Source organism: Sceloporus occidentalis, unplaced genomic scaffold (genome assembly GCF_023333645.1).
Source record: "Sceloporus occidentalis isolate IW3139 unplaced genomic scaffold, rSceOcc1.0.p SCAF_2, whole genome shotgun sequence".
NCBI classification, from domain to species: Eukaryota; Metazoa; Chordata; class Lepidosauria; order Squamata; family Phrynosomatidae; genus Sceloporus; species Sceloporus occidentalis.
The window spans coordinates 65,046,291-65,062,917 of record NW_028316982.1 but is presented as its reverse complement, the minus strand read 5'-3'; the positions used below and the strand labels follow the sequence as shown (position 1 = coordinate 65,062,917).

At 38.8% G+C, this 16,627-nt stretch overlaps 1 protein-coding gene across 1 annotated transcript in view; it reads right to left on the bottom strand.

Annotated features, from left to right (window-relative positions):
* The window catches only part of SORCS3 (sortilin related VPS10 domain containing receptor 3), a 654,782-nt gene that overhangs the window by 303,547 nt on the left and 334,608 nt on the right, over positions 1 to 16,627 (bottom strand). Inside the window, exon 4 of the mRNA XM_089508329.1 lies at positions 2,076 to 2,234. Within this exon, the coding sequence (XP_089364455.1) occupies positions 2,076 to 2,234 (159 nt within the window). The remainder of the gene's footprint in view (positions 1 to 2,075; positions 2,235 to 16,627) is intronic.

Here is a 16,627-nt window from a genome sequence, read left to right as displayed (position 1 = left end):
TGTGATTGTTTATCCAATTGTTATCTGAGATCTGATATTTGATTTGATATTTGATATTTTATCTTTTTATTTTGTTGTCTGCTTTTTTATCTAATTCTATCTTGTATTATTATCTATTGTTTTATATGCATTTTGTAGAATGTACGCCATTGGCAGGTTTCATTTTTATCAATTTAATTGTTTGTATGTACAGTGCTGGGTAAATCTACAGCACTATAGAAATGAATAATAATAATAATAATAATAATAATAATAATAATAATAATAATAATCTGAAGAAGGACCCATTCTTCAGGACAATGTATGCTCTTATACTACCATAGTAAGAGTGACAATAGTGGCACTCCATTGTGGAATACTAATTTAGTGGGCAGTGATAGTTTTATAGAAAAGAGAGGGCACTGCAATAGTACCAGCAACTAGGGAGCATACAAATTTGCAATATGTGTGTTGCATTTTAAAACACTAATATCATATAACATCTAGGGGTAGCCATGTTGGCCATATAGCAAATCCCATAATATCCAAACAATGATACCTTTATTGGGCCCAATAAATTGTGTATTTTGGTTGGTCCAATAAAGGTACCATTGTTTGGATGTTATACAGTGAGCCTGCGCCATACGCTGGCTCGTTATAGGTGGCTTCCAGCTTATGCGGAAGCCGCCGAGAGAATGATGCATGCACCCATGGGCCCACGCACATGGCCACGCAGTGAACACAAGCCCCAAGTTTTGTCTTACGCAGTGGGGTCCAGAATGGATCCCCCATGTAAGGCAAGGGCGGACTGTAATATCATATAAGTGATCTGAAAGAAAGGGGACTTTGCAGAGGCTAGAATTTACCACTGAACTTTGACATATGACATCTCTTCTGCTCACTTACACTGTCTGATGAAGTAAAGACAATAGAAGACATAAGAACCATGGCTTTATTGGGCAAACATATATTGCAAATTGCTAGACAAGCTTATGGAAACACTTCTTTTGCTTGTATCATTGTTTCAGGAGTGCATCTTGCAATGGTACTCACATCCAGCAGAAACTCTCTCTCTCTCTCTTTGTGTGTATGTAGTCTCTGGTGCAGTAAAACCAAGTATGTCAATCTACCTAACTAAGATTACCTTAGGAAGGTCTGTTGCTTTATTCCAACGTGTACTAGACAGAGCTAACAGCAGCGTACACAGTGATGACAGGTGTTCTGGGTGAACAGCAGGGAAGAGATCCAAATAGTTCAAGCGACAGCATTGGGCTGGGAATGGGGGGGGGGGGAGTTGTTCGAGTGAATTCCCCGTAATCATTGCTTGAGTAGAACCTGACTGTTGCCCTTTGCCACAGTGAGCATTTTAAACTGTACAGATTAAAAGTAATTTGGCAAAGTGGGAAATGTGTGAGGGGGGGTTATGAAGCCAAAAGAAAAAGGATTTCAGATGAGCATTCTGCATGGGGAACTGGACATGTCTTTCAAAGCTGGATGTTCCTGCTGCATGTAATTGTGACAACTCTGAATGAAGACTTCTTTTTTATTATTATTTCATTCTTTTGCAGCAATCTGTTGAGTTCCTTCAGCAGCTGATCCATGTAACATACACTTTTCTCTGTGCGTACTACTGTCACAGTTGATTTTTGTTTTATTTTATTTTCATCTTGGCAAAACTTTATTCATCAGACAGGGTTTCTTGTTATGGCTTAGAATGTAGCCTTGTTTGGAAACAAATTGGGATCTCAGGTTCAGATATCAGAACAAGCTGGCTGGTTAGTTTTACCCATTTGTACCAAGGATAAACTGAAGTAGGAGCACTATGCATGAGACCACTGTTTATTCACTGTAAATCAGAATAACATAAGCATGTATAGGTGAATGCCAGCAAACAGTGAGAGATTTTGCTAATTTGAACAAAAAAGTGGATGTTTCTGATGTACTGAAGAGTAGGAGCCATGTACGAGCCTCAAGGGCACTTCTGCTAGTGTACACAACACCAGATTTACCATTACATCTGAAATGGGGATACATAGATGAGAGAAAGAGACAGAGATAAAAAGTAAATAGGAACAAACAGACAGTGAGCAATGTACCTTTTGGTCAATGCTGTATGCGAGAATCCAGTCCTCTTGCTTAGGATGGAAGAGGAGACTCTGGATGTAGAAGCTGAGTCGATATTTCTGGTAGGTGGCACCTTCATCATTACTAATCATTATGCTACTTTCAATTTCAGGATCGCTCAATAGCATTATCTACATGAGGAGAAAGAAAATACAGGGTAAAAGACCTCATAGGTTTAACAATGTATCTCGTATCACCCTGATATTATTGTTATGTATTTTGACCAAGAAGAACCCCATAAAGTTTTTCACACCATAAATTGTGGTAACAAACTGCAACACTATGCAAAGACTATAAGCATGAATTAACTTCAGAAAGAAAATGTACACACGCACACACACACATGTCAGTTAAGACTCCATGTGAAAAGTACCTTCGAATTTAATGCTCATGGGCTAATTTTCATCAAAAGTAAATTAAGTGAACATAGAATCTGAGTACAGAAGCATCAATGAGTGAATGAAAGTATTCCTGTGCTTTGTGACTAAATAACAAATATTTTGAATAGTGTTGCTACAATACTTAATAAAAAATATTGTTCATTTTCTATTGCAAAATTGCATTTTTTCATTTATGAATTTAAGAAATAATTTTCTTGCTCCTGGTAAATGCAAAATTCCAAGTTAACAAAAGTTGGCAAGAAAAAATAAAAGGAGTTTGTCCTATCTTTTGATGTTGGCTTGGATGATGTGTCAACTCAAGGTAGTTCATGGAAGGAAATTTCCCATTCTTTCCTCCTTTCTGCAGCCACTTGAAGGCCTCAAACCCCCTAGTGAGTGTTAAGAGGCTCCTAAGCTATATGGGATGGAAACAATGGTCAAGAAAGGAGAACTGGCAGTCAGACAGAGTTTAAATGTTAAATTAAGTAAATTCATGCAAGAAAATCTTCCTATCTACTCTTCAGGGATAGGGATTTTGCCCTCCTTGTGGGAGGGCAAAATAAGGGTATTGCTCCCCTTGCCACAAATAAGAAATTTGCCCAAAAATGAAAATTTCCTTCAATCTCAAAATTTATAGTGTTGCAGAGAGTGAAACACTGATAACCATTTACACCTAGAGTTCTTATATTTGGCTGTGTTCACATTTCTTTGGTAACTTTGCTTGCTCCTTTTCTTTGGATGCCTAAACTTTTTCCGAATGCTCAAATGAAGTTTTAAGTTACCTCAGTGCTAGATATTTAAGAAATAAAAGGAATTTTCATGGGAGGAGCAGATTTTTTTGTTTGTTTGTTTGTTTTCAAAGCAAGAATATGCTTTGAATATGCAAGTCTACAGAGTAGATGGAAAAAATTATTTCCATTCATTTCTTTATCTTAAGAGTCGAATCGTTATTTTTTTAAAAAAAATAGACAGTGCATATAGTCAAAACCAAACTGAACTGGACCGAGAAAAACCAGCGATCCTTCTCCAGATGAATGCTTAAGTAGCTTGTTCTTGATGGCAGGCTGATTCTAATAAAAACTAAGTGTTGTTTCTATGTTAAATAAATCTGGCACTTTCGAAATTATTTTGCATGGTATTTTTATGTTAGCAATATGTCCCATTAAACGTAGGGGCGATACATAAAGTAAGATACATAGCAAAATAGCAAATTTCTACTTCCCCCTTAAATAAAGCCTCAAAGCATGGTATATGACTAGTGAGTCTTAATTAGGGATTGTTAAACTCGTAAAATATAGTTAGGACTACTATATATTCTAGTTCTCTATGGAAATAGCTACAAAATGGTTCATTAGGTTTGGTAAATCAGAAGGCTATGGATTCATAACATTTCTTGAACAGCTAAGAATACTCATGCTTAAAATTTAAAATGTGTTCATTAAAACATTATAATGATGTCCAAAATAAACCTTAAAATTTGACAGCAATCCTGCATCAGAAAAGGTAGCAAGGAGATATAAAAACAATTCCCATATAACCCCTCACCCCAAACCTACATTTTCTCTGCTACAAATCTTCAAACCCAAGCATTTACTGGTTGACACGAAGTAGAGGAATCAGCAAACAAGCATCCAGATGTCCTATACCTGGAGACATAGTGACAGGGATCTGGAGGTGCTGCACCCAATGTCATTGTTCTGTGCCCACCTACAGAAAACTGCTGGACCCTTGTCTCTTGCTCCTCAGCCAGGAAAAGCTGGAGACAGAAAAGGCCAGTTGCAGTAGGGATTTGGGTTACTGCATATTCTATAGAGAACTGCAACCTCCTCAATGACCAACAAATTGTATTGTGATGCTATAAGTCTTACTTAAGTCAATTGAATGCCAGTCCTTAACTCACTTTTCAATATACCAAATAAGAGTGGCTCAAAGACTGATCTACTGGGGTAATATATAAGTTTGTTTGTTTGTATATATAAGTGCACGCACACATGCACGCAGACACACACTCACACACTTCAGATAACATAATATTACTAGAACAGAATACTCTTTAAGTACCGAATATACTCATGCATAAGCCATAAAGTTAGGTTAAAAAATGGACCCGAGAAACTTGGGTCGACTAATAAACAGGTCAATACGGTAGGAGGAAAGGCGAGCCTTCATCCCCCAAGCCTCTTCCCAGCTGGGCTGCCTCCACAGGGGACTGATCTGTTGGGAAAACACAGGGAAGGTGATCGATCACCCTGCAGCCTCTTCCCAGCTGGGCTGCCTCCTTAGGTCTGACCCTCAGCTGGCCCCAAAAGCCGACCTCAACTTATACATGAGATTGACTTATAGTCAAGCATATACGGTATACATTACTCATAGATCAGCCAATGTGGGCAAAGAAACAAAGGGAGAGCATTTTCCCTAGGAATCCACCATCACTGTACGCTTAGCCATATAGAGAAGCAAAGGCCAAGATATCTCTATAATCAAATATTAGATAGCTTAAGTTTTCTAAGGTTTGTGCTCTAACCTTATAACAAAATCTGCAAGGAGAAAAAGATTAATTCCATGTTCTGTATAAATTTCACCAACTATGATTTATACTGTAGTACTTACTTTTTTGCATAATATAGTCTAGGTTTAATAATCATAGAGAGACATACTGGTAAGCATCTATGCAAGTGATGAAAGCCCCCACCTCTTATCTTATTTAGCAGCTCCTCTGAGGCCTCTGCAAATTCAGCAGGGTCTCTTGAACCTGTATTTTCAAACAGTAAGAATTCTCCATTAAACATAAGGTCTGTTTCCAAGCATATTTTTGTAGAGCAGATGCAAAGGCTAAAACCTAACCTTTTCTTTAACTGAATACTAAGATTTGTAGAAAGCTGAATTCTGTGTCCTAATGCGAGATTCATTTTTTCTTCCCCTGAGTCATGGAATCATGGCATACATGCTGCCCTGTGTATGGAATATTGCTACAGTTGCAGTAGGATAGACAGGACCAAGCAGACCTGTCATTAGGCAAAGTGAGGAAGGTGCCTGAGTACCGCAGATATTCAAGAGAAAGAAATAGTGGTAAAGTGTTGAAAGACGGAGCTCTGTGTGCCACACAGCCTTTCCTGTAATTCCTACACCAGTTGCTCTCCTTGTATAGTGGATAACACTGTCCTGACTTGAGTGATGAATTCAGATTCAGCTGTGGAGTCAAAGGCTTTCACAACCGGCATCCATAGTTTTTGTTGGTTTTTCAGGCTATGAAGCCATGTTCTACAAGAGTTTATTCTTGATGTTTCGCCAGCACTGTGGCTGGCATCTTCAAAGAACACAACTGTCTGAAATTCTGGGTCATGCCAACAACTATCAGGTCAGAATGCACAGGGAAGCCATTGAAATCCACAAGCCCTTAGACAACTTCAACAGGAAAGAAGAAACCCTTGAACTAAACAAAGTTTGGCTACAAGTCATGAAAAACACCAAAATCAAGACCCAGCACATGCAATTGGAAATTACCCAGAGTCAGGGTTTTTCACAACAATGGATCACTAATTAAATAGACACTGTGAGGCCTTGCCATTCAACAAGAAACCAGAGATTAACATGTAAATCACTTCGTCTCAACCAAGGGCCATACAGTATATATAACCCACTCAGATCCATGCCAGCATTCTCTGAAGGTGCCAGCCATAGTGCTGGCGAAATGTCAGGAATAAACTCTTCCAGAACATGGCCACATAGCCCAAAAAACCCTCAGATTCAACTGTTGGAATCATCAACCTCTTTCCATGAAATGGGGAGAGAAAAAGGTGTAATCATGTCCATCGCCTCAGGCATCAAAATGTCCTGGGACATCTCTCAGTGTAGAAGCAAACAGAAAATTTAAGACCAGTGTTTAAAATCATTTTTGAAAATCTCAGAGCTGCATTTCAGCAAAACACAGTTCTATAAGAATAATCACCTTTTCATAATCTCTAGGGCTGCCATGACAAAAACTCAGTATACCATGGAAATACAAACCTGGTCTTCTATTTCTTGTTGCTTCCCAAAGGGCTTACATTTTGCACTATAGAAGAGAAAGGTTTTCACCTCCAATCCCCATTTGAAAAATCAAATCAACTTTTCAGGATTCAAGCTAGCTTCCATTTGGGACTTGTTTTGTTTCCTGATCTATTTACATTCAGGGGATAAGAAAGACATCTGTATCACATTAGTAACATTTGCTTACATCTTCAGAGTAGATGAGAGAATCAAAGATTGCCATAAAGTAAAACATCTCCAAAGGATACTGGTTTTAAAAAGAAGAATCTCTGGGAGTACACAGATTTTCCATTACAATACCACTAAAGGTTAGCAAATAAATAAAGCTTTAAAGATTTCCTCACAGACTCTTGCTCTGAGGTCATAGAAAAGTAAGAAAAGATGTAGCTCCAGTCAATGTTTCCGAGTTTTAATATTATCAGAGAAGGAGAAAATCCTACCCTGATCTACTTTCTTCACACTGCACAATGTTATACAAAATTCTATAATCCCCCCTTGCTTTTTTAAAAAAACTATACAGTCCAAACACTGCAGCATTTCTTTTTAAGGCATATGCCTCAGCCACTTAATAATTTTGGTTGAAGTTTTTTGCATGTTTTCCAGCTCTGTCACATCTTTTTCAGGCCTAGTGGCCAAAAGGGTACACGGTATTTCCAGCATAAGCACATCATGCATTTGTATAAAAGTGTTATGATATTTATTTTCATTTCCTTTTCCAATTAGCTTCAACACTGAATTTGCTGCTTTAGCCAGATATGAGATCTACATATTTATTCAGCAACCTGATATTCCAACATCCTCTTTTTCTTTTTCTTTTTTGTTTTGGCCACTCAGGTTCTATTACTGTATATGTGAAGGTCACAAAGTTTTTAATGCTAATACATAGCAGATGGGTATCCATATTTCACAGTGGTTCACTTTGTTTAGTATTCCAAGTGCTGCATATTGCCAGTGTGGCATGATAACTTGAGCAGACAAAAAAGTGGGGGGGGGGGTTCTCATAAAACAGGCATCTGGATATTATCACACACTTCTACCCTTCCTCCTTATTTTTAGTGATTCATCTCATTAGTAAGGATAATTCCTCCAATCTTTTCTTCATTCCTGGAATGCATCCTTCTGTTTCAGTGAACCCCCTCTCCCCACTTCTAGCCCTTTGAGTCCCTCCCCTGAATTTTGACCAGCTGGGCCCTGCGCTTTGCTGAAGCTTGGCATATATTTACAGGGAAAAGCTTCTATAAAATAGCCATAAGATCAAAGATGTCCTTAGAAAAGTGCAGTCTATTTCTGCAAAGGCTAATGAATCAAACCCAAGAAATAGTCCAATCCACTCCATGCAAAAAACATATACAATTCAGACATCAAGACAAATCAGAATCAAAGATTAATTTACTCAGTCTTCATCTGTGGATTTCACTTGTTTGGATGAAAATGTAGAGGTGAATGTTGATATTTCACCCAATTATATTCACTCACTCCAAATCTCTTTGTTTTTAGTGAAAAGTCTGAAAGAAGCTATGTTTGTTCAGGTTACGTATGGATTCCCATATCACACAGCTGGATCATCTTTGGATGGATAGAAGCAATGTTCAGACCACCTGCTGAACATCTAAGGGTTGGGATTGGGCCAGTGGAATGATCTTTCACCCCTACATCTATATATTCAGTTAACATGTGGAGACCACATGAACAAAATTCTTGTTATCCTATGATGAATAAAAAGCTATGTAGGGAAAGAGGTTTCTTCTTTTCTTAGTATATTTTCCGCAAGCCCCAGCTATTTACCATGACATGGAATGGGGATGTTCCACTGACAACCAACCTTAGAAAATCCAGGTAGCAACAACAGAGGGCTCGTGCCTGAACACAGAAGCAACAAAAACAGCTTCTCTGAAAGTTCAGCCTCTCCAGTATGAGAGGTTATACATTTCCTATTCCCATGAGCATTAATACCAGTTGTAGTAAAATACAATTAAAATTGTTTTAAAACATCTCAAATAATAATAATTAAAATTAAAACAGCTTGCAATCAGTTATTGGAGGCCTGCTTGAAGAGAAATGGTTCTGTCTGCCAGAAGAATGACAACAAGGAGGGGAGCAGCCAGGATTTCCCTGGAAGGGCTTATGATACGGTACCTATCTGTACTTCATTGCTGACCATAATCACAGCCACTGCGTGTGCTCTCTATAGACCATAACTAATTGATTCAGCCTCTTTTGAGTTGCTCATTAGGAAAAACCTTCCACCGGGCACCAAAAGAACTTTCTAGGCAGCAGCCTGAAAGCCTCCTCTCATTTGTTTCCAATCATCTGGTTCCAAACATGAGGCAACAATGCTAAAATCCCAACAGTTTTGCTTTACTGAAGCCAGCATCAACTTTTATTGCAAACCTAACTTTGAAAAATACACTCTGAGGAAATTTCATGGGCTAAATTAAAAAAAAAAAAAAAAGCAGGATTACCATAAGTCTGAAATTACTTGAAGGCACATGCACACACAGAGAGCCACACCAAGACTCCAATTACTTGTCTCAACAAGCAATTCAAATATCTGTTGAATGGCTTGTCCACTCTAATATTTACTGTCTTCTCTGCTGTGACCTCTTGGTTACAGAATGTCCTTCCTAGTCCAGTCTTTGGATTCTATGGATTTTATCCAGCTATATACATGCAAACTGTTCATACACTATTTTAACTTGTAAAATTGATAGATGTACTCTTACTCTGTTTGAGCGTGTCAACGTTTTCAGTTTGAAATTATTCAAATTTAATTTAATTGTATGCTTCTCTGAGATTTTATGATATAAATATTTTAATTTTAAAAAACATAACGTAAATACTATTGAATAACAATTAGATTTAATCCCATGAGTCCAGGGCTCTTCATCTCCATCTTTTCCCTCTTTCCACTGAAAAAGAACCCCTCCCCATCTAAAAGCCAAAACCTTTTGTGTGTGCAAAAAGAATGTCTTACATTTGTCAAAGAGCAGACCTGCCTCTTCTCATTATGTGTCTTCAGTAAAGGATCCACCCCAATAGTGATTTAGATTAATCACTTTTCATTAAAAGCCAATAAACAAACACTAGCAAGAAATGTGCTTCTCTGCCAATGCCCAGCACCACCATTTATAATTGCCACAAGGAACACCAGAGTGTTGTCAAATGTAATTTATAGGCTTTTAAGATCTAATCATTTTCTATAATATTGGATTAAATAGCAGTCCTTTATTAAAGAGGAAATTATGGCTCACCTTGCTAGTTTCTAGAACATTTTATTACATATTGTTTTTCTCTGTAGATTAGAGAAAGTAAGGAGTATATTACTGTAAGTAAAGTTGTGGAAAATGAACTTGAATAGAATATGATTTTTGTTCTGATATGGCTTCCTGACTACAGAAATTGTCCTATTTGAATTGTTAACAAGGACACAGTCTAAAGTGGATGCCTGAGTGCAGATCCAGAAAGAAGAAAGAGATCCTGCTGAAACAGAAATAGGGAACACAAATCCATTAAGATTTATGATAATAGTTTTGATGACTTGCACTTTTTTGTCCCTCCAGATGAGGGAAGCAAATATTTCACTACTACTTCTTTGCAAATGAGGGTGAATATTTTCCATGTTACCGTTGTTCCTGTTGGGAACACTATAATGCTTAAAGTGTTTTGGGAAATTGTTATGAGCAGAATTATGTGTGGGGATTTTCAATCAGACCTATGGGGCCAGAAACACTGTTGCCAGATAGCTATATGTGTGGTTTGTTCAAGACTAAAGTTTTCTGGGCAACACCCCCCCCCCCCAACAATCTTGCATAAGAAATAATCACATGATATTTTTCTGCAAGATTGCTATTTTTATTGAACATTTAAAAAGCATGGTTAAACATGTGGTTTTCATTCAGAATACAGCATTTTGCATTTTAAAAGTGGCTATTCTTGTGTGTATGTGTGTGTGTATTTGTGTGTGCATGCAAGTTTTTTGGGATTCTTTCCCCTCAAATACACTGTTTCCATCTAGTCATGTGTGCGATTTTCATGATTACTATTTTCTGTGTAAAAACAGCAATCCCCCCCCCCCACACACACACACACAAATAGCCACAAGGCTTTCTTTCTTTGGAGTTTATCATACGGGGGCAAACTGCAAAAATCCACTGCAGAAACGGGATTTAAAAACCAGAAAAAAACTGCAAAAGCAGGTAGTTTTTCACACACAATGGGATTAATGTGACATTAACCAAAACAGAAAGTAGACAAAATCTGCCCTTGATAAACTATTTTCTTTCTTTCTTTCTTTCTTTATTTTTCTTTCTTTCTTTTTTTTTTTTTTTTTTTGGGGGGGGGGAGAAATATTCCCAACATGAAAGAGTGGTTTTATGGCAGGAAAAGGGGGGGGGGCTTTTTCACACACATAAAAAACCCAGTTGTCATGCAAAGAACTGTTTCTTTTTTTAATAAAATTTTATTGGTTTTAAAAAACAAAAAATTGAACAAAAGTGTTTCTGTACAGAATAATTTTCTGAAAAACTTCAGGATCTGAAAGTACTGGGCAAAGAGTGCACAAAATTCTGCCTTTGTCTTATTCTTCCCAACTGGATTTTCCAAGTGTTAAGAAATGTATTGCACTTGCAGTGCTGTATATGGTTCAATTTGCTATTCAAAAATTAGACTTCTTCAAATGTGATATTACTTTTGTAGAGGGTACAAACATTAATGAAACATTTCCTAGGGGTGTGGGGCATAAAACAAGTTGAGAATCACTAATCTAAAGCAAATTGTTATTTTGTCAAATTAGGGTTTTGTGTGTGTGTGTGTGTGTGTGTGTGTGTGTGTGTTTAAAAGAAATATTCCAAGGACCTTTACCCCTGCTGGACTGGTTGCAAAATACGTTGATAACAAATTAGGTAACTAAAAGTTTGCCTATCTTTCTTAACATCCAAAATCTCCTGCCTTAGGCAGCCACAAAACTTTGCCTAATGACAGAGCCAGTTCTGGGCCTTGTATGTCGCAATATCTCTGCAGGGGAATAATTTTGACTACCCTGCTTTTGGACCTGCTCCACCATTTGCATTAAGCTATACGTCTGTATTCTTTGTGAATCATGCATGAAGTCTATGAAAGTGTATCACCGCTTTTCACCCCATCTTATGCATTACAACCACAGGCACTTAGGCGCATTACAGACCGCCCATTTGGGGCGGCCTGTAACCGGCCCTTTCTCCGCTGGATCAGGGCCTCAGCTGCCACAACGGCAGCCTCTGAGGTCCCAATCCGCCGCTTTCCAGGCTGCAGGGAAGCGGCAAAAGGCCGCTTCCCTGCAGCCTGGAAAGAGGTGTCCTTGGGGCTTGAAGCCCCAAGGACACCCGGTGGTGGCGGGGAGGAGGAGAAAGGAGCTGCTTGGCCCCTTTCTGCTATGCATCGCTGGTGCAGCCATGTAAAGGCTGCGCCCAGCGACGCAAAGGTGGAAGGAGCTCCGAAATGGAGCTCCTTCCAGGGCCGTGGAAAGGGCGCCCAAGGCGCCCTCACACGGCCCCAGTATGTCTCTTCCACGCCACCCCATTTGGAGGCAGCATGGTCATGACGTATCCATGGCAGTGCCTATGTGTATAGGGCGCCGCCATTTTGTATACGCTCCGCGCGTGCTAGGGTTAAAGGCATCAGGAAGTGATGCCCCTTCCTAACCCTAGTACACGTGGAGCACGTACTTTATGTCCCTCTGTAATGGGCCTTATATGACTTATTTCCGCACACAGCAGCAATTCTGATATAAAAGATCTTTTCTACTGAGAAAGAAACACCCTGCCATAAAGGGCTCTTTCTATTAATATCACAATTCCTTGTGCCTTATTAATTTTTTCTCCAATTAACCATAAATTTCAAGTGCAAATTACCTGAGTCTGCCACTTTAAATGGATACTAGTCAGTTTATAGATACAATATCAGTAACAAAATCACTGTGGAATTACATTAGCAGGAAACTTCGTACCAAATGAATAAGAAGACAGGTTAAAAATAAATGCCTTTTTGTTTTCAAGAATGAATAGAAGGCATCAAACACTTGCTTATAGGTAGTCAGTTTGTCACGTTGTTGGGTTTTATTTTTGTGAAATACTCTCCACATTAGCCTAACTCATTTTATTTTTTACTTTTTTAGGTAGAAAGCTGTAGAATTGTCCTGATATTGGAATAACTGCTGAGCTAAAGCAACACTGTTTTACTTGGCACAGTGATGGCACCTTCATCATTCACAAAACACTGCTGTTGTGCTTTGAGCACATACAGAGGTGTGTGTGTGTGCCTGTGTGTGTGCGTGCATGCATATAAGCTGTCCCCGAAGAATGTCTAGAAGAAACACCACCATTCAGTATGTGTGGCATCTCTGTGGTTTCCAAAGCCATGCTGTAGAGCTAAAAGGTGAAGAACCATCTGCCTTTGCAGGAGTCTGCATGAATTCATCTCAGTCAGAAACCCATCTCATTTTCCCAGAGTATTGTTGTTTTCAAAGCCTAAATACTCTAAAGCCATCAGGTCCTGTCTGTCCTTGAAAGCTACACACATTCAACCCTCATTAGTATTTCAATGGAAGATAACCAACAAAGACTGGGTGTTGTAGGCTATATTTCAGAGGAAGGAACTGGAAAACCACCTCCAAGTATTCCTCCCCCCCAAAAAAAGAAAAAACTTTAAAAAACGATGTGGTTGCCATAATTTGACAGCCAACTTGAAAGCTCATACACACACATTATTATTTTTATACATCTTTAATGTATACAGACTGAATGTGTTGAGCAGAGGTGACCCTAACAAATTGTGCATATAGACACTGGCAGTATCTTGACAAGTGCTGCCCAGTTTTCCGTTGCCACAACCATGACCAAACCCTATCACTTGTCTCCTTGTTGCCCCTTCCGCTACTGCTACATCTCATTTTGTGAATGTATCTCCTTGTCAGAGGTGGTTTTTACTAAACCCTATTTACTTATATGGATGTACACAGCTGTATATCCTGAAGCTCCTTCTTGCCATCACCATTTGCACTGTAAAGTGTCTGATATTCAAAGTGGCTGGTGTGCCTTTGTGAAAAGCAGTGCCCAGCATGATTATACTGGCTCCTTTTGGTGGAATGGATAAAGGAAACAGAAAATGTAGTAATGGATGAACATGTGGAATATATTCGGGTAGATGGGATGCAGCAGCAACATTTCTTCTCTTGCCTCTGGCACTTTGAAAGCCTGGGATGCCACTGATGTTGGGAGATGAAACAGGTTAGCTGTGTCTGCTGCTCCCAGTCCTATACTCCAGATATTCATTACCTAGGGTCTAATCTGCACTGCAGAAATAATGCAGTTTGACACTGCTTTAATTGCCATGGCTCAATCATATGCAATTTGCAGTTTGTTGAGGCACCAGAGTGCTCTGACAGCTAAGTAACTCACAAAACTATAAATCCAGAATTTTATAGTATTGAACCATGGCAGTTAAAGTGATGTCAAATTGCATTATTTCTGCAGTTCAAATTAAACCTATGTTTATACCAACTGACACACAGCTTTTTTTATGGTACAGTGATGATTATGTGTATGTTTATAGGCTTTAAGCTTGCTTTCTTGCTTCATCCTCTCTGTACAAAATCTACACTCCTCAGAAAATCTGCATTAACTTATATTAGTTCCAGAGTAGAGTTGGGCCCCTTGTTCAATGGAACACCTCAGAATGGAAGCCTGGTGTGGGCAAAATCCAAGGTATTTATTTGTATACATTCCACCTTTCTCCCAGTAGAAGATAGCTTATGAGTTAAAACAAAACATTATGAAAACATTATATAACACAAAAGTTTAAAAACCATTAAACACACAAAAAATTATTAGTCCAGCTTGAGCAGAGCCACTGAATCAATGGAAATTGCACAACTATTCATTTGTCAAATTTGCATTGATTCAATAGATCAGCTCTAGTTGGGAGTAATAATTGGATCTGAGTCTCTGAATACTCAGCAGCATCAAAAGTGCTTGCATGGTGGAAAGCTGGCATATCAAATGCATATGCAATTTATTTCATGTAGTAATATCCCATGGACAAAAAATATTGAATCGGCCATCAGTCCAACTCAAGCCTACCAGTAGCTGAGGGCTATACTAGAGACACTACTGGATACTTATACTAATAAATGGAGAATTATTTTATTTTTATTTGTGCTTTATAAGATCATTTTCCTCTCTATTTGCAATGACAACCACTGTATTATAACTTACATAGACTGACCATGTTTAATAATCTGAAATATGAGCGAGCATCTTGTCTGTACTGCCCCTTTGCTCCTCTCTTTGTGCTGCCAAGAAGTCTTCAGTTAACAACAGTTTGCCATTTCAGTCCGATCAGGATATTAAGAACAAACCAAGATGTTAAGACATGTTTTACTGTTCATTCATTATCCATGTTGTTCACATCTAGTAAACCAAAGTTTCTTTGCTTGGATGAAATAAGAAATATAGGTTATTTACAGACTTCTTGATAATGGAGATACATGAGCAAAAAACTTGTTCATATCTCAGCTTAAAACTCATGTAAGATTGTCCAAGCCCTCCCAATTATTTATGAGCAGCCTTTAAGATTCAGCTCTAAGCAGATCATCTAATGGGTGGACAATCAGCTCCATAATTTAGTTCTTACAAAGCCCTGAAATGTATGTCAATCACTTGATTAACTCTTAATCATATCTAACTTGCATATGTAAACTGAACCTGCTGAACAGTACTACTGTTTTAGATAAATGTGGAAACAAAAACATTTGATTTGGAATGGTTTGTTCACACATACAGATCACCACTAGACATTAAGTAAACAATATGTATGAGTGGATAGTTTCTTTAAATATCTAGAAATGATGTAAACAGTTTGAATTTGGACAAACAGTTTGCTCACCCTTGCACCTTGCAACAAAGTTGTTCTCTTTTTAAAAAAAGTCAAATCTACTCTCTGTTCTTTTAAAAATTCAGATACCCACAGCTTATTCACTATAATGCTCATCTATGAGAATACAGTGGATCCTTGGTAACCACTGGGATGTGGTTTCACAACTCCCATGAATACCAAAATATGTTGTTGCTCAAATCCTACTGTATACAGCAGGGTAGTAAAATGCTGTCCTTTGAATAAAATGGCAAAAGTTGTTCACTTTTTTGATATTTAAAAAAAATATTTTCATGCCATGGATAGCAAAATGCCAGAATCCATGGATATGGAGGACTGACTGTACTTCAGATTACATAACAAAGATAACATCTTTATGTACACACATGAATCAGGCCCAATTTAGGCCTCACTCCTGGGCTGTGTTCCCACTACGTTTAAATCCGGATCATGATCTGGGTTAAATGGACATGATTCCCACTGAATCCGATTTCAGAAATTGATTCAGAAAGGGGGGGCATGCTTTTTGCCCATTTTTGTTCATGTAACCCGTGTCAAAACGACGCTGGGAAAATGGAGTGTTTTTTGGGCTGAATCGATTTATTTAGAAATAAATTGATTCAGCCCAAATGGGAACCAGGCAGATTCAAATCGGAATCTAATCTGCCCTGGTTCCCACTGACATCTCAGCCTGGGGAGGGGGGTAGCTGGCATTGCCTGGCCTCTCCTGGTCCCAAAGTCCCTGGCCCAGCCTCCTTACCAACTTCTTTGGCTGCTGACTGGGTTCCCTGGGCTTTTAAAAAAAATGCCCACGGCCCAGGAGGCCGGAAGGAGGTTGCAGAGATGCCGGAAGCCTTGCAACCTCCTTCCCGGCTTTCCCCTGGCTTCTCTGCGACCTCCTTCTGGCCTCTCCGGCCATGGGAAATTTTAAAAAAGGTGCAGGGAACCCAGTCAGCAGCCAAAGAAGCTGGTAAGGAGGCTGGGCTGGAGATTTTGGGGCCAGGAGAGGCCAGAGATGGGACGGGCCATCAAGCTGCCCACCACCACCATTGAACCAATTCTTGAAACCAGCAGAAACATAGTGGGAATTAAGTTTTTTCCAGAATCGGTTTCAGGAATTGGTTCAGGAAAGTCAGAGGATGCTTCTATTTCAGACAAAGCTAAGTATTATTTTTAATTCCAGTTCTGCATTGCCATTTCCCCCTCCT